This window comes from Procambarus clarkii, chromosome 47, assembly GCF_040958095.1.
Source record: "Procambarus clarkii isolate CNS0578487 chromosome 47, FALCON_Pclarkii_2.0, whole genome shotgun sequence".
In the NCBI taxonomy this organism is placed as follows: Eukaryota; Metazoa; Arthropoda; class Malacostraca; order Decapoda; family Cambaridae; genus Procambarus; species Procambarus clarkii.
This window is the reverse complement of record NC_091196.1, coordinates 34,115,205-34,139,164: the sequence shown is the minus strand read 5'-3', so window position 1 is coordinate 34,139,164 and position 23,960 is coordinate 34,115,205. Positions and strand designations below refer to the sequence as shown.

The 23,960-nt window shown below is 49.6% G+C and overlaps 1 protein-coding gene across 10 annotated transcripts in view; it reads left to right on the top strand.

Annotated features, from left to right (window-relative positions):
• The window catches only part of LOC123762901 (mitochondrial potassium channel ATP-binding subunit), an 848,556-nt gene that overhangs the window by 655,958 nt on the left and 168,638 nt on the right, over positions 1 to 23,960 (top strand). For all 10 annotated transcript variants that reach the window (XM_069302215.1, XM_069302213.1, XM_069302219.1 and 7 more), the window contains one exon: positions 4,632 to 4,806. In XM_069302215.1, the coding sequence (XP_069158316.1) occupies positions 4,632 to 4,806 (175 nt within the window). The remainder of the gene's footprint in view (positions 1 to 4,631; positions 4,807 to 23,960) is intronic.

The following is a 23,960-nucleotide window of genomic DNA, read 5'->3' as shown; positions in this document are numbered from 1 at the left end:
CTAGGTATCTATTTTACTGCTAGGTAACAGGGGCATAGGGTGAAAGAAACTCTGCCCATTGTTTCTCGCCGGCGCCTGGGATCGAACCCAGGACCACAGGATCACAAGTCCAGCGTGCTGTCCGCTCGGCCGACCGGCTAGGTTTAGGTTGCTGCAACGTGCTAGGTGGGTTGCTTCCCTTGATGCCCCGAGGCTGCTCCGCTTTGCTTATAGGGACCCGGACTTTGTGGTATTGGTTGCGTTGGCCTTGGTTCAGTCCGCACCCCCATGTTCTTCCTCTGCTATGGTTTATTCTGTCCATCTAAACCCTGCTGCCGGCTTCTAAGCATCTGAGGGCTTCGGGGTTTAGAGGTTTCAGAGATTCGAGTGGTTTCAGGGGATGCTCCTTCCGGGGTGGCAATGGAGGCATTTGAGTCGGTTCCTCCAGCCATAGCACCAGGGTCTGACCAGTGGGCCCCTTCTCTTCCTGCTTTTCTGGCTGCCCCAGCTTTTTTCATGTGAGGCTGGGGCTTTGGAGAATGACTCATCCCCGGGGCCTGATGTGGAGCTTCCTGGGGTTGGGGAGGAACTGACTTGGGGGTTTTGGGCCCTGTTGGACCCTGCCTGGGTTTTCCAACCCTCTGAGCGGGGGCTTTCTGTTACTAGGAGTGGGATTTTCCTTCCTCCCGCTGCATACGACTGGGCATCGGCCCCTCCTCGGGTTCGGTTCCATATCCCTTCGGGTTCATCAGTTCCGTCCTTCCTATGGGCAATTTTAACCGCTTTCTCAATCTTCTTATCTTGGACATGTATTCTTCCACATCATGTCGCAATCATGTTCAAATCGTATTGGGATCCTGCATGACCATTGGACACAGATGCCAATGGGCCCATATGAGCCTCCGTGATTTTGTGCTTGGTTATCAAAATTTTCACAGGTTCGGGAAGATTTTCGATACTTACAATATTATTGAAACGTCCGTAACCTTCCGGTGAGGCTTCCCTCCAGTCCTTTCTCGGACTCGTTAGTCCTCTTCCGTCTTACTTGTCATCTTTCGATTCTTTATCTCATTATTTTGTAATCACATCGTCCCTCCGTACTGTTTCAACATTAATAATAATCGTTAAATAAACCTTTTTGGCACTCTCCCCGACAGACGGGTGGTGCAGTTCAAACCTCAGGTTCATGGGCCGAGGGTGATCGTTTTATAGTTCTTTATCGCGGATTCACCTATTAGTGAGCGTCCTTTATCGTGGGTTATACCCCGTTCTCGCTCATCTTATCTCTCCAGTCATAATCCCCTAGATACTGGGGGGGTGTTCCAGATTTTATATATGAGGAAAACACCTAGTTCTTTTCTCTGCTTACGGGTGTGGGGTGGCTCGTAGTGGCGCCGCCTCCACCTCTACACTACACCTCATCTTCTCCTCCTGTGCACGCAACTCTGGACATAATCTACTAGTGATGCTCCTGGAATATTACACAGATCAGCTATGTCGTGATACGGAAGTGTCTACACTCTACAGGTGAGATTATACAGTCTGGCAACGCTGTCAGCCAGGTGGTGGTTCTCGATTTTTAGATGAGTGTTGGGTATTGTTTTAGTGTGTTGCTTGGTCACTTTGAGTGTATCTTAACGTGATCTTACTATGTCCGTATATCTTGTTCTTTGTCACACTGTGGGGCGTAGCCCCGAATTTTGGTGCCTTCTGTTTAATCTTTCAGCGACTGAATTTTTTTCGACTCTGGACACATATTCATTAACCCAGTCAATGCTATCTGGACACGCATTCATAGACTCAGTCAATGCTATTTAGACACGCATTCATAGACTCAGTCAATGCTCTCTGGACACTCATTCATTGCCTTTCGCTCAGTGCCTTGGCTGCACCTGCCTGACAGCTGGGTGGACAGCGCTTCGGATTCGTAATCCTGAAGTTCCGGAGTTTGTTCCCAGGTGGTGGCATAGACAAATGGGCAAAATGTTTCTTTCACCCTGATGCCCCTGTTACCTAGCAGTAAATAGGTACTTGGGAGTTAAACAGCTGCTACGGGCTACTTCCTGGGGGGTGTGTAACAAAAAGGAGGCCTGGTCGAGGACCGGGTTGTGGGGATGCTAAGCCCCAAAATCATCTCAAGATAACCTCAAGATAACCACCCTTATATATACACTGGGGTCTCTGTATATGTAGTTGATCATGTACATTACATTATTGATAACTGCCTGGGTCTTATTAGTTCGTCACATTGATTATACTCTTTTGTTCCTAGCTACCGGTGCTTGGACCATGTTTAGGGTATGTGCATATTGGCTATACTGATGTTGGTGCTAGGTTGAACTATGTTCATATTCAGTTCCCTGATATTGGACTGCCTCAGTGTTCAGTTATAGAACTGGGTTTTTTCATCTTCTCCTTGTATGTCACTGCCAGCTTCTGTGTTGCAATGTCTGCAGGTGGATGTAGATTTCCAGTCAACCACTCCTGCCCCTTCAGTTCCTTTTCGTTGGGACAGGAGGAGCTAGAATTACGGGCCTGGCTACAGCCTTTTCTTTGTGTTCCTTTTCCAGAAAGTACATATTTATTTTAGTGCAGAACACCTCCTGAGTAGTTCTCCTCATATATTACTCTGCGACGCGTGCGCCGTTCTGCCTTGGTGGAGCTGGTTGCGCTGTTCCTGCAGGTTGCGGGGTAGCTTTTTTTCCTTCGGGTCTCGTGATTCCGCTCGTGGTGCTCATTCCTCGTTGGCCTCTGCCTGGGGCCCTGGCTCTTAAGTTTTCGTCACCATTTTGTCCTTGTTGTTTGCAGAGTCTGGGGTTCGGCAGTTTCTACAAGCAGGTTTTTCTCTTTGTCATCCGTTATTGAACTTGTTGGTCCTTTAGGGGTCACGGTTCCTCCCGAACGGGGTGTTTCTGCTTGCTTGGGTTGGCTCTTACCCGGCTCGCCGGGTTTGGGTTCTTGGTTCGCCTCTTTCAAATGATCGGTCCGGTCTGTGAAGGGGCTGGTTCGGTCTTTTCCTCGAGTCTTCAAGTCTGGTAGTTCTGACTCGAGTCTCTCACCATCTTTTTGGTGCTCAGGTGGCTTTGTTGATGGTGTCCCAACTGCATGCTGCGTCTTGACGATGGTAAGGGGTTTAACTGGCGGTCCTTCCTTTTCTTTTTTGTCTCTTCCTAGGTATCCTGCATTTTTGGTCTTGGTCTTGTCCTTCTCTCGTAGAGGTTTGGGACCATCGTCTTGACACACACTGTCGCCTCGTATCGTGCAGCATTGGCGGAGCCGCTGCAGCTTGCTTTCGGTATTGATGTTACTTCAACACCGTTTTGCAAGCTGTCTCGGGCGTTGTTTCACCTCCGGCCTGCTCCTGCACCACCTGAGCTGTCCTGGTCTTTGGACAGAGTGCTCTCATTTCTGTCTTTGCCTCAGTTTGTTTTGCCCCTTCAGTTCAGGATTTTTTTTCCAAAGCTCTTTTCTTGTTGGCATTGGCCTCCGGGGGTCGGGTTGGGAAGCTTCAGGCTCTCCTCCGGTGAAGGGGTGTCTGCTCTTTTGGTCGTGGTGATAGGTTTGTTCGTTTGCAGCCATCTCCTTTTCTGGTGAAGAATGAGACTGCTGCTTTCCAGAGGGGTCCTTGGATTGTTGATGCACTGTTGGTTATGCTGGGGGTGCATCGTGTGTTGTGTCCAGTTGTGGCTCTCCGCTGTTCTTTGCACACCACGGCCTTTGTGGCTGGGGACGCGCTAAGTGTTGATCCGGTTTCCCTTCTTCCCTGTTCTTGGGTTCGGGTCTCTCAGGTCATCTGCAGGGTTATTCGGTCTAGCCAGAAAAAAACGAAAATGCAGAATAGAACCAGTGAAGAGCAGAGGTGCCATAGGCACAATCAGAGAACACTGTATAAACATCAGAGGTCCGCAGCTGTTCAACGTCCTCCCAGCGACTATAAGAAATATTGCCGGAACAACCGTGGACATCTTCACCCTCCTGGGGAGGGGGGAGCTGCGCAGACATGCGGCGTGGCTCATGTGACATCATACTCGTTTGCTCATTTTCATTTGAAGAGTTCTGTCCACTTGTTTGTCTATTTTAGTCGTTTTCACCAGAGTACAGATATACAGTACTCTAAATCCCATGTGCAATGCTATAGGCCATTGCTCCTTGTGCATCTCTGAGGGGGCTAAGTTCTGGCTCATGGTGTCCGGTAGGCCTAGAACTCCATTCACACTAATGCCAAAATTTAGGGATATACATATCAGCCTGGATAGCTCCGAGTGCCTCCGGGACTCAACCAGAAAATGGTGTTTCATTACATTCAACACTGCTTTTTAGTTTTCCTTGATCAGAGACTGCATTTTAATAATATAGGAAACAAGCAAAAAATTATTTTTGATGCACTACAGGAATGTCATATATTATAGCTGCGCAGCACTGTGGTTAAGTGTAAAGTACTCATAGGAATTTTATAAGCACAGATGCTCTTTGCACCTCTCTGAGAGGGCCAAGTTCTGGTTTTGGTCCCAGAAGGCATCTAGAACTCTGTGACTGATGACTCCAAATAGGATAGTGGGATAGCTTCTAGGAGCCTCCGGGGCTCACTCAGAAACTGGTGTTTCATTACCTTCAATGCTGGTTTTCTACATTCAACTCTTTATTTTTGTCAGATTCTATGATGTGAAGAGTGGGTCTATAACACTAGATGGAGTTGACCTTCATACCTTGGATCCTTCATGGTTACGGGGACGTGTTATTGGATTCATCAATCAAGAGCCTGTGTTGTTTGCTACATCCATTTTGGAAAATATTCGCTATGGGTATCCTGATGCTTCAGATGAAGAGGTTATTAGTTAATGCTTTTTGTATATTGTCCTTAATTTGTAAGTTTATCAACTAAGTATCAAATTCTAGTTTCTGGGGAGAGCCCCGTCGGCTCCCCGGAGCTTTACCAGGCTGATATGCTAATGTCAGACTTTGGCATCAGTCATGTGTATGGAGTTCTAGGGCCTACCGGGGACCACGGCCAGAACCTGGCCCCCTCAGAGAGGCAAGGGGAGCAATGGCCTATAGAAACCCCTATGTGGTTGGAAGCATTCTATGTCTGCCATCGACCGGGCCAAGCATCCAGAGAGGTAAGCATTCCAAAACAAACCCCTATTCTGGTGAAAATTGCTACCTAAAGCTGAACTAGTGGATAGAACTCCTCAATAAAAACAAGCAAACTAATATGACGTCACACGTCACCGCGCCGCTGTCTGCGCAGCTCCCCCCTCCTCGGGAGGGGGAAGGGGGAGCCCCAGACCTCCCACGCCGGCTATCCACCCATCAGTTCTTCGGCTGATGCTATAGGCACCGGTTATGTGCTCCGGCTCCAGTGGTTGTTTCAGCACTGTACCTAGAATGTGGTGTCTGTTTTCTAGGTGGTGCGTGAGCCGGGAGTGATTCTCCAGTACTCGGGCTGCATGCGCCTAGGGTTCCCTTCCCTAGGTGCCCTGTAAGTACTGCCCCTAGGGCTTTAGGCCACCTTCCACAAGTTCCTTGGGTCCTGCCCCTGCTAGGCCGTTTACTGCTTGGTTTTCGGCCGCTCTTTGTGTGCTCGGGTGGTGTTCTGTCTCCCTTGTTCGCCTTAGAGTAAGGGGTAGTTTTGCACTGGTGGGGCGCAGGGTACTGTGCAGCTTGTCTTTACCAATCATGGTAGCCGGCTCTGTTCCGCTTGGGTACGCTGTCCTCTTGCGGGGTTTTCTTTATCTTTTTGTTTATCTACCTGGTGGGGGGGTCTGCCTTCGTTCTTGCCCCTTGTGTCCCTTGTGTTCTGAGTATTTTCTGGTGATACCCCCTGCTAGGTCCCCGTGAGTGTACACGTCCCGGGGGTTCAGCTCTTAGAAAGTTGTTTGGTAGCTTTGGGTGCCAGTTAGCAGTACCCTGCCTGGGATTACCTGAGCGCGATTCCTCCTATAGTAAACGCTCGGGACCCTGGGAAACCCCTGGGAAACCCCTGGGGGCGCGTGGGTCCGATGGATGTGACCCCAGAGTCCCCCCCATCGCTTCCAGCGAGTTTGAGGGTTGCTCTCACCCTTTGTCTCTGGGTGACTCTGTTTTGCCTCCATCTGCTGCCTGTGGGGTCGGTGACATCTTCGACCCGGAGTCCTGCGAGTTTGGTTGCTCGTTGTGGCTCGGTTACCCAGTTGTGCTGACTAAGTGGGTGCGGGCAGCAGGGGTGTTGCACTTTGAGCCTTAGTGGTGGCAACGCTCTCGTGGTTTACTCTTCAGGAGCCCCGGGGCTGCCCCGTTTTGGTTCTTGTTGGGACTTGGGGGTGTTGGTTGCTTCGGTTCTTTCTACGCCCCCATGTCTTTCCCCTGGATTCCCCTTCCTGCCTGCATCCAGTTCCTTACTGTCTGTAGGTTCGGGGCGGGGTTTGATGGTGTTGAGACTCGGGCAGTCTCGGGGAATTCCCCTTCCGGGGTAGTGACGGGGGCATTTGAGCCTGTTCCTCCAGCCGTGTTGTAAGAGTCTGCCAGTGGGCTCCCTTCCTTAGTGTTTTCGCGGCTGCCCCGGTTTTTTGGTACAGCCGGGGCTTTGGGGGTACGGTTCAGCCCCGGGGCCTGTCGTGTAGGTTCCCAGGGCTAGGGAGGGGCTGACTTGGGGGGCCTTGGCCCCGTAGGACCCCGTGGGGGGTTTTATCCCCCTCTAGGTGGGGCTTGTGGTTACGCTGGTGGGGTCTTTCCTCCCCACTCGCCGTACGTGCTGTTGGGCGTTGGCCCCTCGCCGGGCTCGGTTCCTTGGCCTTTGAGTCGGTTGGTTCCGTCCTGTGGGTGGATGTTTCCTTCCACCCTTTTTGGGACGGTGTTTTCGTCATGTTTCCCTGTTCTTGGGGTTCTACGTGACTTCTGGTCTCGGGTGCGCCAGCGCCTTTGTGTGCCTTCAGGACTAGTGTTGGCTTCTGTGTTCTCGAGGGTTCGGGAAGGTTTTCGCTATTTCCCACATTGTTGGAACGTCTGTCGACTCCTCGTCCTTGTCGCCGTTTTGGGCTACTTGTAGCCCAGTTGGGCTGCTTGTGGCCAGTGGCCCGGTTTGGGCTACTTGTGGTCCGGTTGGGCTACTTGGGGGCCGGTTGGGCTACTTGTAGCCATGTTGGGCTACTTGTAGCCCTGTTGGGCCGCTTGTGGCCCGGTTGGGTACCTTTTTGGGCTCTGTCTTTGCTTCGTAGGCCAGTTTTATTGTTCCTGCTTCCTCTTTTGGCTACTTTTTTGGTAGTGCAGTAGTCCTGGTTGGCGCCTTCCCGCTGAGAGGGTTGTGCGGTTCGGCCAGCGTGTCATGCGCATGCGCCGTGGAGTTTGTTTTGGTCGGGGCAGTGTGTTTCAGTGCTGGTGTTTTGCGCCCTTTTTGCTCAAGTGCTTCGCCTGTCGCTCTTCTCCCTTGCGGCGGTATGTGCCCCTTCACTCCGGGGGGGGTCCTGGTTTCCAGTTGTGGGGAGGACGCCAAGGTTTTCCCTGTGTCATGGGTGTGGGCCGCCTCCTTCGCCTCTACCCTGCTCTCCTGCGGGTCTGGCCAGGTCCGGCTCTGGCGTCTTCACCTGGCGGTGCTCCCAGGTTCTGGGCACGATTGAGTCGTGTCACGTTCGTGCCACAGTTCGCCAGGTGAGTTTCTGCGGTCTGGCATCTTTTGGCTGGGCGCTGGATGCGGTGTTGTTTAAATACCTGTCTTTATTTAGGTATATTTTTGTATGACTGAGACCGTTCGCACACCAGTGGCTGTCCTTTTTTCAACCCATCCTGTCGCACTCATATGCATGTCCAACTAGGCTAGAGGCTAGAGTCATTCGTGACCCACCTTTTTTCGTGTTATGAGGTGTGGGGGTTGTGGTGTTGGTTCTGTACTCACCTGGTAAGGCTCCTGACTGTGCTTGCAGGGTTTGAGCTCTGGCTCTTGGGTCCCGCCTATCTGGAAGAACTTGCGGGATAGTACCAGTGGAGTGCAGTGGTGCTATAGGCACAATCGGGGAACACTGTATAACCATCAGAGGTCTGTGGTTGTTACACGACCTACTTGCGAGCATACGCCTTATTGCTGGTACGTCCGTGGACTTCTAGGGCACACTAGCTTGTTTTAGAGTAGAAGTTCCGACCCATCCTGGTTGTGGGGGGTATGTGGGCCTGCGGGCCGCTCCAAGCAGCTGCCTGGTGGGCCACCCTCTGGCCGGTCTAGCCTGGCCTCTGGCCGGTCTAGCCTGGCCTCTGGCCGGTCTAGCCTGGCCTCTGGCCGGTCTAGCCTGGCTTCTGGCCGGTCTAGCCTGGCCTCTGGCCGGTCTAGCCTGGCCTCTGGCCGGTCTAGCCTGGCCTCAGGCCAGGCTTGGGGTGTAAATGAGCTCCCAGTACCCCATCCAGAAGGTATCGAGCGGGATTTCTCCGCGGTCGGTCGCCTGGTGTGCAGGTTTCTGGGCCTGCTGGGTTCTGTCGTGTCTCCGTTGGCCCTGTCTGGGGTCTGCCTGCTCCTTTCTCTGCCTTTGCAGAAGCGAGTTGCTATTTACATGTTGCATGTTGCGGTGGTGCCTGTTGCTGCTACTGCACGTGTGCATTGGTACCGTGTTTCACGGTGGCGTGTCCTTGTTCCTGTGTCCGGTTGTGGTGTGGCACTTTGCTGCTGTTTTGTGCCTAGGGTTTGCGTATGGGGGTTTGCTTGTTGCTTTTCGTGGTCTTCGGGTCCCTGGTTTGGCCCTCTCATGTGCGTGGGGTTTTTCTGTCCCTGCCTGATTATCTACCCCTGGTTGTTTTCCTGGGGTTTTTGTGCTTCTGCTTTTTCATCCTGCCTCTCCCCAGTCGTTTTCCTGGTATCTCCTTTGGTCGGTTTTGCCTGCACTTGCTGCTATGTTGGGGGGGCGTGGTCGGTTCCCACCACTTCATTTTCTTGTGCGTTCCCTTGTTTCCTCCTCTGCCGCAGGGGTGTTCTGTGTGTGTTCCTTGGCTTCTTGGGTGTTTTTCAGCCTGTGTTCTGTGGTGTGCTTCTTTGTCTCGGTCTGTTGCAGTTGCTCGTACCTTTTGGTTCGGGAACTGTTTCTGGCGGCAACCCTTCCACCTTCTTTGGTTTCCTAGCTTGCCCTGCCGGTTGGTTTTCGGGGTCTTGCGATGTCTCGCGTCGGACCCGTCGTTTCTAAATTCCTGGCAGGCTTGCTTGTTTTGGGGAGTTTTTCTGTTCGGCAGACATTCCATCTCCTTGTGCTGCCTGGGTTTCGGTGGTCGCACCCGAGATCTTTCCGCGGCTCCGCCTTTTCCTGGGCTCGGAGGGGCCTTGTCGGGGCTGCTTACGTTCTGCCTCACGGTCTCGCCTCCGGTTGGTGGTCGGGTGGCTTCGTGGTAGGTGTCCCACCTGCGTACTCCTCTTGGCGGCAGTATGGGGTATTTTGGTGGTCCTTCCTTTTCCTGTCCCTTCTGAGGTGGTTACTCTTGTTAGCGTCGGCTTGGTTTTCTGGTGGGGGTTGGGGCCGTCATCTTGCCACATACTGTCGCCTCTTTTCGTGCGGCGCAGGCGGAGCCGCTTTGGCTTGCTTTCGGTCTTGGTGTTGCTTCTGCACTGTTAGTAAGCTGTCTCATGCGTCGTTTCACCTCTGGCCTGTTCGTGCGCCACTTGCACCATCCTGGTCTCTGATCAGCATGCTCTGTCTTCTCCTCAGTTGGTGGTGCCCCTTTACGTTCCGGTTTATTTTTTCGTCGGCTCTTTTTCCTTTTGGCATTTGCCTCTGGGGATCGGGTCGCTGAGTTTTCTTGCTTCTTCGGTTTTACCATTTTGGTTGTTCAGTGGCAGCAGTCTCCATCTTTTCTGGCGCGTGGTGAGGCTGCTGCGTTCTGGAGGGGTCCATGGTTTGTTGGTGCTTCGTTGGTTGGGCTGGGGGTGTGTCGTGTTTTGGGTTCAGTTGCGGCCCTCCGCTGTTGTTTGCGTGCCACGGCGTCTGTGTCCGGAGCGTGTTTTGCGTTGATCCGGTTCTGTTCTTCCAGGTTCGCGAGTGTTGGTGTCCCGGGTTGTCAGCCGTGTTCTTGCGGCTAAGCTTCCTGTGTTCTTTCCTCATGCCCGTGGCATTCGTGGCTTCGCTGCTCTCACTGCCGTCTGGGCGACATGTCCTTGCGGTCTTTCGGCATGGATCTTTGGTGTTCGTACAGGGGCCTTGCTGCTTGTTGCTTTTGTGTTGTTCCCGGGACTTGGGTTGGCGTTTGCAGCCGGTTGTCTCGCTTCCGTGGGGGGTGCGTGGGGTCCGCCTCCCGGTTCCATCCCTTTGACCTTCCTCTGTGGGTAGTTAGCTCCGGGGAGCCGATGGGGCTCCCCCCAGAAAACCAGCGTTGAATGTAATGAAACGCGATTTTCTGGGTGAGACCCAAAGGCTCCCCGGCAACCCTCCCTCCCTCCGGTCGGCAGTTTTTCGCGTGTTTTGACATCCAGCCTCAGAACTGATGGGTGGATAGCCGGCGTGGGAGGTCTGGGGACCTCCGACAGCGACGCAGTGACGTGTGACATGTGACGTCATACTAGTTTGCTTGTTTTCTGTTGAGGAGTTCTATCCACTAGTTCGGCTTTAGGTAGCAATTTTCACCAGAATAGGGGTTTGTTTTGGAATGCCTACCTTTCTGGATGCTTGACCCGGTCGATGGCAGACATAGAATGCTTCCAACCACACAGGGGTTTCTATAGGCCATTGCTCCCCTTGCCTCTCTGAGGGGACCAGGTTCTGGCCGTGGTCCCCGGTAGGCCCTAGAACTCCATACACATGACAAATGCCAAAGTGTGACATTAGCATATCAGCCTGGTAAAGCTCCGGGGAGCCTCCGGGTCTCACCCAGAAAATGGCGTTTCATTACATTCAACGCTGGTTTTTTGGTTCAACTTGTTTCTGGTTCAGTACTGTACAAGCACCATTTCTTTGATAAACTTATGATTTTGCTCGTTAGGCTTTCATCACTGTATATTACGTTCATCTATGGTTTTTTATTTCGAGAATAGCCCTAAAGAGTTTGAAATTGAAATTGAAATTGAAATAAGTTTATTGAGGTAAAATACACACAAAGGGATGAGGTAGCTCAAGCTATTCTCACCCCATTCAGTACAACGTGTTAATATATACATAGACACACATCACAAATAAACACATTACCAAACATTCTGAGAGGTAAAAATATACATTTCCTCCCTCACAAGTAGTATGGTATCAGACGTACACACAATTACTTTTATGACCTAGGTATACTGTATAGACAATTTGCAAGACACCTGCAGATAATTCAACAAAATATTACAATCTTGGTGCAAAATTTTTATATCTCTCAAGAATATCATCAACCTTTCCGTTGTGACACATCCAGGCTATTTGTTCAGGAACAGTCCTTATCTCAGTGTTTCTATATACATTAATCAACGGACAATCAAGAATATAATGGGCAAGGGTGTGAGACCTTAACATACCACATAGTTTACACTTCGTGTCATTACCATGAACATCTATCCCATATTCCCAGTAATATTTGTACCCAAGCCTGAGCCGCATGTACACAGAGTCACTCCAAGCATTTCTCCTTTTACCATAAGTGAAATGGGTGTTTTGACTCACATACATGTAGTGTTGCATGGTTTGACTTCTCTCATACATTATCTCTCTCCTCTCCACTCCCGCCTGTGCCTGAATATTTCTGATTTTGCTTCTTATTTGTCTCATTGTGAATTCACATTCAATGTCAACTTGTGGTTTTGATGTGGCACGTTTGGCCAAGTCATCCGCCACCTCGTTGAGCACTATTCCAACATGAGACGGAATCCACATGAATTTCACACTATAACCTTTCAGCTGTATCTCAGTTATTCTTCTCTTACAATCCTCAACTATAGACATGAAGACTGGGTTTCGACTGTTTAAGGACTCCAGTGCTCCTCGGCTATCGACAAATACAAAAACATTTTTGTCGTCATGACGTACTTCCTCCAAACACGCCAGAATGGCCTGCAGTTCAGCTTGTGTGGATGATATATAATTACTAAGCCGGAGTTCAATTATCCTGTCCACAGTCCCAAACTCCGTATAATCCCTTATTAGGAGACCACACCCTGCCCTGCCATCTTCCGCCACCGACCCGTCGCAATATACATGTAAACTGTTGCCTCTTGGTAACCGAGATATCATGCTTCCATACAAACACCGTAATTGTCCCGGTTCATGATGAATCTTTTTCACCTTGAGGGGTACAATTTCGACGTCTATTTTCTGTACTTTCCAGGGAGCAGACATATTACACTGTCGAGAGGGTTTACAGCAGTCAAGTACGTCGTATTCCCTGAGGTCATGAGCTAATCCTCTCGTATAGCGTGTCTCCCTCAGTTTCCTGGAAGTGTGTACGTCACTCACGCAGGTCTGAACACTCTCAAACAGCTTATCCCCTCCTTTTCTCCGCATGAAACGAATAGATACTCTAGTGTTAATGTCACGGACTCTATCACACACTCTGTAAATTTAATTCCATTCTCATTATTTCAATCATTGCATTTCTTTGACATCCAAGAATAATCCTCATAGCCTCGTTCTGTATCAGCTCTATTTTTTGAATTCTGCCTTGGCCTGTGTAAGACAAAACGGGTGCTGCGTAGTCTATCAGGGACCGAACAGTGCTTATGTATAACATCCGCAAGATAGGTACCCCAACACCTTTACCAGAAAAAGCCAGTGCTTTTAGAGGATGCAGACGGGCTTTACATAAGGTGCTGATATGATTTATTTCAGCATTTTTACTCTCACATGTGTATCCAACATACATGCCCAGATACTTGTACTTCTGTACACGGCTCAGTTCCACACCATTTAGAGTAAGTGTTATATTTCTTCGTTTCCTATACTCGTATTTGGTTTTATCTGCATTTATAACTAAGCCTAACTTGTGACAGGTTGTACCAAGTATGTTAAGAGCAGTTTGAATTTTGTTCCCAGAAGTGCCTTGTATAAGAATGTCATCAGCATATATGATCGTCGTGACCCCTGGAGGATACATCTCTGATGCTAATCTGTTCATTAATACATTGAATAAGGTGGGACTTAATACTCCCCCTTGTGGGGTACCTAACTGAAACCTCCGTTCCTCAGACATGTATCCCTGGTAATACACCTGACCTTTTCTGCCTTGTAGATAATCCCTTATCCAGTGTAGCAATCTCCCTGTTATTCCCAGATTGGCTAATTCGTATAAGATTACTTCCCCATTGGCTTTATCAAACGCTCCTTGTAGATCAACAAAAACTCTACAATTGTCATCCACATTAGACAAGCACTTTAAGAGACAATCCGCAGTACTTTTGCCTTTGATAAAACCAAAGAGATTACTGGACATGTTATCACCTACAAGGTAGAGTAGCCTATTTAACAAAATCCTTTCCATCATTTTACAAAAGCAGGATATTAAGGAGACAGGTCTGTAGCCTCCGTTTGACTTAGGGATAGGAATGATGACAGCCTCTTTCCATTTTCTTGGTAACTTTCCCTCTCTATAACTCATATTAAACAAATCAAGTAAGGGATTAGGTTTCATACCGGCTAAATAATTAAGTATGTCATACGTTACTCCATCTTTTCCCGGAGCAGTGGAACTGCCACTTTTTATAGCATCCAGTAGCTCATCGTGGGTTATCTCAGTGCATGTTATAGATCTTGTATTTAAGGCACATAAAGTTACTCCATTTCTAATATTTTCCCATGACTCAATGGTGACTCTCGTGTCTGCAGGTAAGGACTCCATACCAGCAGCACTAGCCCATTTATCTACTAACTCATTAGCAACTTTCCCTGGATCTGAGTGAGCAATGAATTTGGTCTTACAACCCCTGACTTTATTTACTGCTCTCCATATGTCTTTAAGGTTCTTAGTATTACCAATGGACTGAACAAATTCTTGCCAGTATCTGTCCCGCGCCTCCTTCCTCACCTGACTGCATTCCCTAGCCACTTCCAACATTGTATTTTTCTCTTCATCCCTCATTCCATTTTTTAACCATGCTTTATGCGCACTCCGTAGCATTCTCTCCCATCCCTTGACTTGCTGATCATTGGAATATTTAAATTTCTTAGGTCCGTGCGTCTTGCTTCCCCTGCCCCCGTTATTTTCCCTCTGTACTAATTTCTCTATGTTCTCGACCATGTCCTCGTAAAAACTATCAACGCAGAGCGGCGTGTAATGTTGATACCAATCTCCCATATTTTGAATAAAGTAATTTTTCATATCTTTATTAATATTTAGCCTTTTCCTTTGAAAGTGGACTTGTTTTTTCCCCAGTGGTAATTCAACGTTCAAGGCAAAGTGGTCACTAAGTAGTTCCCGAACAACCCGAGCCTCCCCCATAATCCCCTGAGAGTTTAAAACGCAGGCATAGTCAAGCCGTCCTCCCCTGATGTGAGTTGGTTCATTGTTTCCCAAGAGACAGGTATCTGGATGATCTTATAGAAACTGTAACCACTTGACCCCATTAGCATTAATACTACCCACTGTCCCAAGGCTTGTGTGCCGAGCATTAAGGTCCCCAATGACCAGTGAAGGATTAGTATAAATGCAGTCAGGTAAATAGTTAGCGTCGAAGCAGTTCCTGGATACATACAAATTAACTACAATAAATTCCCCTTCCCTTAATGATAATTTAACACAGACACTCTCTATACCTTGCGTTTTTGATGGCGGTTCTACTAACTCTGCTGGTATGGAGTTCTTAACATAAATCGACGTGCCTCTGATGTTATTTGCAGCGAAGAGGTGAAACCCTTTATAGCCATTTAATTTCAATAATCCTTCATTCCTATCCCCTGTCTCTTGGAGAGCTACAACATCAATATCATTTCCCATCACATAACAATGAACATCTGTAACCCTGTTTCTCAAACCATTAACATTCCATGACAACACTTTCAGTCTAGGGTGATCCATTATTAATCAATTCATTGCCTAAGTCATCCCCAATAAGTTCACTAAATGATAGCCATACCTTGTATAACATCTCCCACCTCCTCCCAAGTTCACCAGTAAAAGCGACATTGCGATTCTCAAGAGATTTTTTCAGCCCTGAGACGTCCATTATTGGCCCAAATGATTCTTTCATTTTATGTGTAATTATAGGGTTCTTCCTTTCCCTACGACTATCATCATTCACACACACTTCACTTTCCTTCATTTCATCACTCAATATTTCATTTTTGTCCTCAGCCACTATATCCTGACTATCCTTCACCGTTTTGTGATTTTCCTTGACCTCCTGAACGTTTAATTTAGCCTCGATGGACTCGATTCTCTGCCCCAGATTTTGGAGGAACTCACCAACTTTTTTAAGTTCAGCCCACACTTCCTTGACCATATTATTATGACCCTCTTTCTGAGCCACAGTAGCCACTTCACTCACCGTTACACTGTCACTGCCGGAGTCCTGAGTGGTGGCGTGGCTGCTTGTTGCTGGAGCCTGCCTAAGTAACGGTGACTCCTTTACCCACGCATTCGTCCGGTTCACTGGCACTGTTTGGGGCAGACTGTTTTGCTGTGCTCCCGGTGTCTGGGTAAGAGCTCTTGCTTGCTCTGTAACATTCACCGGCCGGAGAACAGCCATACTCGGCCTCTTGCTACACACAGCCGAGCTCGCATTGTGAACACCTCCACAGTTGCAGCATCTGGGAACTATTTTCTCACCCAGATTCAGTCTGTTTCTACACACAGTAGAGAGGTGAGACTTTCCGCAGAAACGACATCGTGGATCATTTTGACAGCTCCAGGATTTATGCCCCCATCTGCAGCATTTCAGGCATATTATGGGCTCTTCCACATACTTTGCTACATGCCTGTAGCCAGCCCCGGTGATGAACACTTTCTCGGGTACGTCGCCTCTCACTAGAGCCACCACCTGACTCCTAGCTTCACCTTTAATAAGGTGACGCTTGGCCCACACAAATCGTTGGTCGTCGAGTATAAACTCGGGGTCCAGAATCTGAGGGTATTTATAGATAATTACCTTCGTCAGCTTCTCGTTCCCCTCCGGTATTTCCATAAGAATTCCATCATATCCTTGCTGGCTAAGAAACGTCACTGCCTCCATAGAACCTACCGTTAAGTAAGGTCTGTTTACACCTTCCTTCAGCAGGGGCTCGAACTTGCGGTGTTCTCTTCCGAGTTTGACGGTCCACAGCAGCTTCTGATGATAGGCCAGCGTGCATGAGGCAGGGAAGAGAAGCCTCCATCTCCGCTGACCCTCACCTTCCTCACATCGTTCCGTCCGTTTGTCTGCATCAGTCTCGGCGTCGTTCTTCTTTCTCTTATCGTTTCCGTTAAGTGTATTACTGTCCACACTACGCCTTGCCTCCTGTCTTCTTCGTTTCTTCTTATTCCTTGTCAGAACTTCTAGATACTCGCCCTCCTCGTCTGACTGGCTGCTTTCAGAGGCCATGTTAATAACGCCGTGAGAAGTAGCCATGTCTTCTGGTGACTGAGTCTCCATCTCAGTACCCAGCATGGGGGGAGGGGGGGGGAAGGTGCGGAGCAGGTATCTTGACCCGACCGCGTCCCAGGTAAGACTGTGAAAAAGAGTTTGACAACAGACTAAGTGACAATTATTAAGGTTTGTGTTCCTGGGGTGATATCTGCTATCTTGTCCAGAATGAACCACCTTCTGTCACTTGCTCAGCATTATGTAAAAACAGTAATGCTCATTTTCTATTTATGAGCCTGTTTATTTATTTATTTATTTATTTTATTTATTTATTTATATACAAGAAGGTACATTGGGTTTGTGAGAATACATAGCATAGTATTTACAATCTTGTAAAGCCACTAGTACACGCAGCATTTCAGGCAGGTCCTTAATCTAACAGATAATTTTAAGTAGGTAAATTCTAGTAGAATTATTAAAAGGATAACAAATACATTGCAAAAAAAAAAGGGTTAGGGTTAGAACAATGATACTGGTATGAAAATCTTTAAAAGTGAATGCTATTTAGTTCAGTCACAAAGCAAATTGAATAAACACTGTTGAGGATCCATGGCACACTTTAGTTTATACAAGTTTATTAGTTATACAAAAGTGTTCATTTATTTAACCCTCAAACCGCTAGGGGCCCAAATGAATTTAACACCCACAGGCGCAACAAAAAAAAAAAAATCCAAATTTTTTTCGTTTTATAGAAGTGTTCATTTTTGTTCCCTGATCACGGAAAAAATAACAAAAAAATCATAGGTAACATATTTTAGCCGCAATAGGGTAGGGAAGTCTGGCAAAAAAGGAGTGTTGACAGAACCTTCACCAGACGAGGTCTACTTCGCTCGAGCTGTCAGGTGGCAGTTGCCACAAATATATTATTACCTAATTATTTTAATGTCTCTTGATTGATTTTTTATATATTTTTTGCAGTAATATTATTCAATAGAGTAAATTGTGATATATTTATATAATAAAATGTATGAACCATCGCTGTACTCAAAATTATGGTGTGCATATTAGTGATTCAATTATTATGTTCATAAAACAATAAACAAATAGTTTTGCTGTTATTACACTATATACACAGGTTATATATAAGTATCTGCATGTTTTACTCACCATAATGAAGCACTAAGTTGGTATTGTGAGTCAAAATGCAACGAGGAGTGACTGCCACACACCAGCCAGCCACTCGTTGCCACTCCCTCCCTCAACAACACCTCACTCACCCTCATTCTCCTCCCACAATACTGATTTTGCATTTATTCACTATAAACAGATGTTATATATACGTATTTACATGTTTTGTTCACCATAACTGTACATCTAAGCTTGTATGGTGAGTAAAGGCACAAAGACGTAGCTACTCACAGTCAGCTGGTGGCGGCCACTCTCAAGGCCAGACGCACTAATAGTTCTCCTCCAACAATACAGTTTGGGGTGTTATTACGCTATATACACACATTATATATTAGTATCTACCTGTTTTATTCACCATACCTGAACAAATAAGCTGGTATGGTGGCCAAAGACCATAGTGGCCACCACTAAACAACATGATAAGTCGTTCAGACGACACCACACCTTCACCAAAATGGGTGCTCCCAACCTACTATTATTGCTGTTATTACACTCTATACACATGTTATATATAAGTATCTACATTTGTGTTCACCATAGCGAACCACTAAGCTGGTATGGTGAGTGCAGTCAATAAAAGATGGCCACACACAGTATGAAGATGACGCCACCACTCTCCCTCCCACAGCATTACTCCTCCCTCCATGGAGCACAGTGCTAAATATCACCACAATCCTGCTATTATCAGAATCCTGGTCAGTTTTATCACAGTCAGGGGTCTTCTGTAATACTATCATCGCTAAATAATAGCAGGAACATATTTATTATGGCATTTGTAGGCGATGCTGTGGTCATAAGCTGAAGAGCCGTGCTGTGAGCTCGTGCTGCGTGCATCAGCCTTGGTGGCTTGCTATGCAAGTAAGCCAGTATTGTGTCCAAACAGTACAGTGGCCACCATACACTGCATGAGAAATCACACAGCAGGCGACGCTACAATTATGACGTCACCCCCCCCTCACCAAAATAACTCCACTCAACATACTCCTGTTGCTGTTATTACACTATATATACACACACACTCTGTATATACCCATGTACATGTGTGTTCCCCATAGCGAACCACAAAGCTAGTATGGTGAGCAAAATAAGAGTGGCTGCCACACAGTGAGGCTACCTCAATTCTCTCCCTTCCTCCCTCCCCTCACCAAAATTCCTCCTTCCTCAATACTACGCACAACGCTAATTATGACCACAATCCTGGTCACTAATTCCTGTAAATGAATAATTGACCACAAGTTTATTTTGAAAAGGAACCTAAGAAGTCGTTTGAAGATTTGTAGATGGACGAAATAATGCTGTGGTGCCGTGGCTCGTGCTGTGAACATCGTGAACAGCTTTGAATTACTGCTATTTGAACATTGTACCCAGTCATTATCACACTCAGGCTCTGCTATAATACTATCATGGCTAAATAATGCAAGTTATATATATATATATTTTTTGACATTATTAGGCGATGCTGTGGTCACACGCTGAACAGCAGTGCTGTACACTCATGCTGCGAGTGCCAGCCTTGGTTGCTCACTCACTACTGAGGCTCTCACACTTGGGAATGTGGACCATGATTTTTTTAAAGATGGCGTTTGTTTACAAGAGCCCTGAGGAAGCTGATGTAAACCCCATGTAGCCGTGGGAGTTTTGAATGGAACATGAAAAATACAAATACCTGGAGGCGCATAGAGCACTCCAGACGTAGGCCTGCAGGTGCGTTGCACAGTTAAAGGGTTAAAAGATGTCTTTATGTAAATAGTTACAGTGTCATCTTTCTGAGACCAAATAAGAGCATCAGAAAACGTTTTGTGTTTGCTGGGCTATAGCTTCTCGAAGCTATCCAGGCTGAACTGGATATCCCTAACTTTAGTATCAGTCAATGTGGGTGGAGTTCTAGGCCTTACCAGGGACCACAAGCCAGAACCTGGCCTCCTCAGAAAGGCACGAGGAGCAATTGCCTATAGAATTTCACGTGTGATTTTGGAGAATTCTATATCTGCCATCGACCGGTACAGGCACCCAGAAAGGTAAGCGCTCCAAAACAAAACCCTATTCTGGTTAAAAACGACAAAAACAGACAAACCAGGGGACAGAACTCCCCCAAATGAAAACAAGCAAACAAGCACGATGTCACACGAGCTGCGCTGCATGTCTGTACTGCTCCCCCCCCCCCCTCCCCGGGAGGGGGAAAGAGGAAGCCCCAGACCTCCACACCGGCGATCCACCCTTCAGTTCTTCGGCTGATGGGATACAGCTGGTCGTTGTAGCTTCAGCTCCGGACTTTCGTTTTGCTGTCTTCTGTTCAGTACTGCTCTTACAGTTGTGTGTGAGCTAGGAGTAATATTCACAAGTACAGTACTCGGTACTCAGGCTCACTTCGCATTGAGGAGTGAGGACTAACCACTGCCCTGGTAAATCCCTGTTTTTCCTTTGTCTTTGGGTAGTTAGCTCCGGGAAGCCAACGGGGCTCCCCCCAGAAAACCAGCTTTGAATGAAATGAAACACCATTTTCTGGGCGAGTCCCGGAGGCTCCTCGGCATCCCTTTCTCCCTCCAGTCGGTGGGGTTTTCACGTATTTTGACATCCAACCTAGGAACTGAAGGGTGGATTGCCGGCGTGGGGTCTGCCACTCCCCCTTGCCACTCCCGGGGAGAGGGATGGGGGGGAGGGGGTTGCGCAGACAGCGGCGCAGCGACATGATGACATCATATTCATTTGATAATTTTCATTTGGGGAGTTCTGTCCACTCATTTGGCTTTCGGTAGCAATAGTTTCCCCAGAATAGGGGATTTCCTGGGGGGAGCCCCGTCGGTTCCCCGGAGCTATCCCAGGTTGATATGCTAATGTCAGACATTGGCATCAGTCATGTGTATGGAGTTCTTAGGCCTACCGGGGACCACGGCCAGAACCGGGCCCCCTCAGAGAGGCAAGGGGAGCAATGGCCTATAGAAGCCCCCGTGTGGTTGGAAGCATTCTATGTCTGCCATCGACCGGAACAGGCACCCAGAAAGGTAAGCGCCTCAAAACAAACCCCTATTCTGGTTAAAATTGCTACCAAAAGCCGAACTAGTGGATAGAACTCCCCAACCGAAAACAAGCAAACTAGTGTGATGTCACACACCGCCGCGCCGCTGTCTATGCAGCTCCCCCCTCCCCGGGAGGGGGAAAGGGGAGCCCCAGACCCTCCACGCCGGCTACCCACACCTCAGTTCTTGAGGCTGATGCTATAGGCGATAGTCGTGTGCTCTGGCTCCGGTGTCGCTACTGCACTGTGCTTTGTGTGTGGTGTTGGTTTTGTGGGTGCGAGAGCCAGGAGTTATCTTCAGTACTCGGGCTGCATGCGCCTAGGGCTGCTTTCCCTAGGTGCCCTGTAAGTACTGCCCTTGGGGCTTGGGGCCACCTTCCACAGGCTCCTCAGGGTTTGCCTCTGCTGGTCCGTTTTACCCTTTGGTTTTTCGGCCGCCTGTTGGGCTCTTGGGTGTTCTGTTCTCCTTTGTTACCGGCAGGTAAGAGGCAGTTTGCACTGGTAGGGGCGCAAGGTGCTGCACAGCTTGTATTCCCGACATCGCGGCCGGCTCTGTTCCTTGGGGTTCGCTGTCCTCTTGCGGGGTTTTGTTTTTCTTTTTCTTTTTGCCTGGTGGGGGGTTCTGTCATTTTATTCAGTTTGTTTTTGCCCCTCCACTGTTCTCCTCGGTGGTGCCCCCTGCTAGGTCCCCGTGAGTGTACACGTCCCTGGGGTTCAGCTATAGAAGTTCGCTTGGTAGTTTTGGGCGCCGGTTTGCAGCACCCTGCCTGGGACTACCTGAGCGCGAGTCCTCCTAAAGTAAATGCTCAGGACCCTGGGAATCCTCTAGGGGGCGCGTGGGTCCGATGGATGTAACCCCGGAGTCCCCACTCGCTGTGTGCGAGTTTGAGGGTTGCTCGGTCCCCTTGTCTCAGGGTGACCCTCATTGTTTTTGCCTCTGCCACGCTGCCTGTTGGGTCGGTGATACTTTCGACCCTGAGTCCTGCGAGTGTTGCTGCTTGCTTGTGACTCAATTTACCCAATCCTCTGATGAGTCTCTTCTGGTACAGGAGGCGCGTGCATTGCAGTCTAGGTTTCGTCTGTTGCAACGCGCTCGGTTGGTTGCTCACCCAGATGCCTCGGGGCTGCCCTGCTTTGCTTTTCGAGACCTGGACTTGGGGGTGGGGGTCGCTTCGATCCTGGTTCAGTCCGCACCTCCTCGTCCTTCCTCTTCTGATCGTTCTGGTCCCCCCACCCCTGCTTCTTGCCCCGAAGCATCTGAGGGTTTCGGGGTCGGAGCAGGGGTTACTTGATCTTGAGACTCGGGCAGCTTCGGGGGGTGCCCCTTCCGGGGGGGCGGCAGAGGCATTCGAGTCTTGTCTCCCGGCCGAAGCTTCTGGGTCTGACCAGTGGGCCCCCCTTCCTCCAGCTTTTCCGGCTGCTCCATCCTTGTCTTGTGGGGTCGGGGCTTGGGGAGAGGACTCGGCCTCGGGTCCTGTGGTGAAGGACCTCGAGGCAGGGGAGGAGCTGACTTGGGGCCATTGGGCCCCGCTGGACCCCGCCTGGGTTTTTCTTCCCTCTGAGCGGGGCTTATTGTTACAAGGAGTGGGGTTTTCTTTCCCCCCCCCCCTCTGCGTACGAGTTGGATTTGGTGTCGGCCCCTCCCCGGGTTCGGTTCCGTGTTCCCCCGGGTACGTCGGTTCCGTCCTTCCGGAGGTTTTCGGCTTATCGCATCCAACCTGGTGTGGTGCGAGCGGCCTTTGCAGCTTACCTCCTGCGTGACCCGGATTATGCCTCGGAAATGGATCCGTCCGAATTCAGGTTTGGGACTTCGTTCCCTTTCTGGCTCCGTTACGAGATTCCGGAGTCGTCCTGGCTAGCAGACTGCCGCTTGTTTGTTCTGGATTCCTGTAATTCCTTCTGTCGTTCCCACACGCTGGAGTGGCGGGAAGCTTCCACGGTGCTTCAGGTTTTCCTGGGGGGCGAGCTTGAGTACCTGAATGAGTGCTTGTTTGCCCCTGCCCTTCCCCGCAATGTAGACGTTATTCAGTTCCATGTGCAGGTACCCACCCTTTCGGCGGCACTCGTTGCGGAGGACTTGCGCGCCCGGGGCCTTTTGGCTTCGGCCTTGCAGTTCTTTTCCCTCCTGGAGCTGTCTTCGGATTGGCTCATGGAGGATGTGAGGACGCTTGGGTCCGTCCCGGGGTCCGGCACCTTGTCCTCGGCTGCGCGTTCGTCGGCTGCCTTGTTGAAGCTGTTCACGCCGATTTTGCGGGATGAGGTTTCCCTGTTTTATGCTTCCCGTCTCGCATGTCGGCAGATGGTGCTGGGTTCCTCCGTGGAATCTGCTTGGGCTCTGCCTCTTAGGCGTTCCTCACCTTTTTGTCCTCTTCTGTTTGAGGAGTCGGCCGTGGCGCAGTTTATTCAGGCTGCGTCGGCGGCTTGTCATCCGATGTCGGACTTGTTGGTTTTCCGGGGGTCCCGGGGTGGGTCTTCCTGGAAGGGTCGTGCCAGGGTTCGGGATTCCTCTCGTCGTGGTAGGCCTCTGGTGTCAGGTTCGGGTTTGGCTCCTCCTGCGGACCCTCCCTTGTCTGGTCGGCGCAGTGTTCGCTCTGTGTGGGGTTCTTGGTCTCGTAAGGATCACCGACCCTTTCGCGGTTTGCCCCATTGACGGGGCGATGGGGGGCGGCTTGCACTGTTCGCCCGCGCCTGGTCCCACGATTCGTGGGCCTTTCGGGTCGTGTCTCGCGGCCTGCGGTGGCGTTGGGTGGCCCCTTCCCCCTTGGGGGGGTCGGGGCTGGCAGGGCAGGTTTCTTCCCCTGCGCTCTGTCGAGTCGTCTTGGAGTGGGTACACTTGGGCGTCGTCAAAACGACGTCTTCCCTCAGATGGGTTTCCCGTCTGTTTCCAGTTCCGAAACAGGACTGCGCGGACCTGCGGTTCATTCTGGACTTATCCCGTCTGAACCCCTGGGTACATTGCCCCTCCTTTCGGATGACTACGCTGTCTCAGGTTTGGCTCCTCTTGGAGCCGGGAGGTTGGATGGTGTTCCTGGACCTCCGGGACGCTTATTGGCATGTCCCAATTCATCCACGGTTCAGGGACTGGCTCGGTTTTGTTGTGGGGCGTCTGAGTTACCACTTTTGTTGTCTCCCGTTCGGGTTGAACCTGGCACCTCGCTTGTTCACGCGCCTTACATGGGTTGTGGTGGCTCGTTTGCATCTCCTAGGTGTTCGGGTATTGGCCTACCTCGACGACTGGCTGGTTTGGGCTCCCAGCCGGTTAGCTTGCTTGCTAGCCAGGGATTTGGTTCTTTCCCAGCTCGCCGAGTTCGGGTTCTTGGTGAACTGGAGGAAGTCCCATCTGGTTCCCTCTCAGGTTCGGACTTGGCTGGGTCT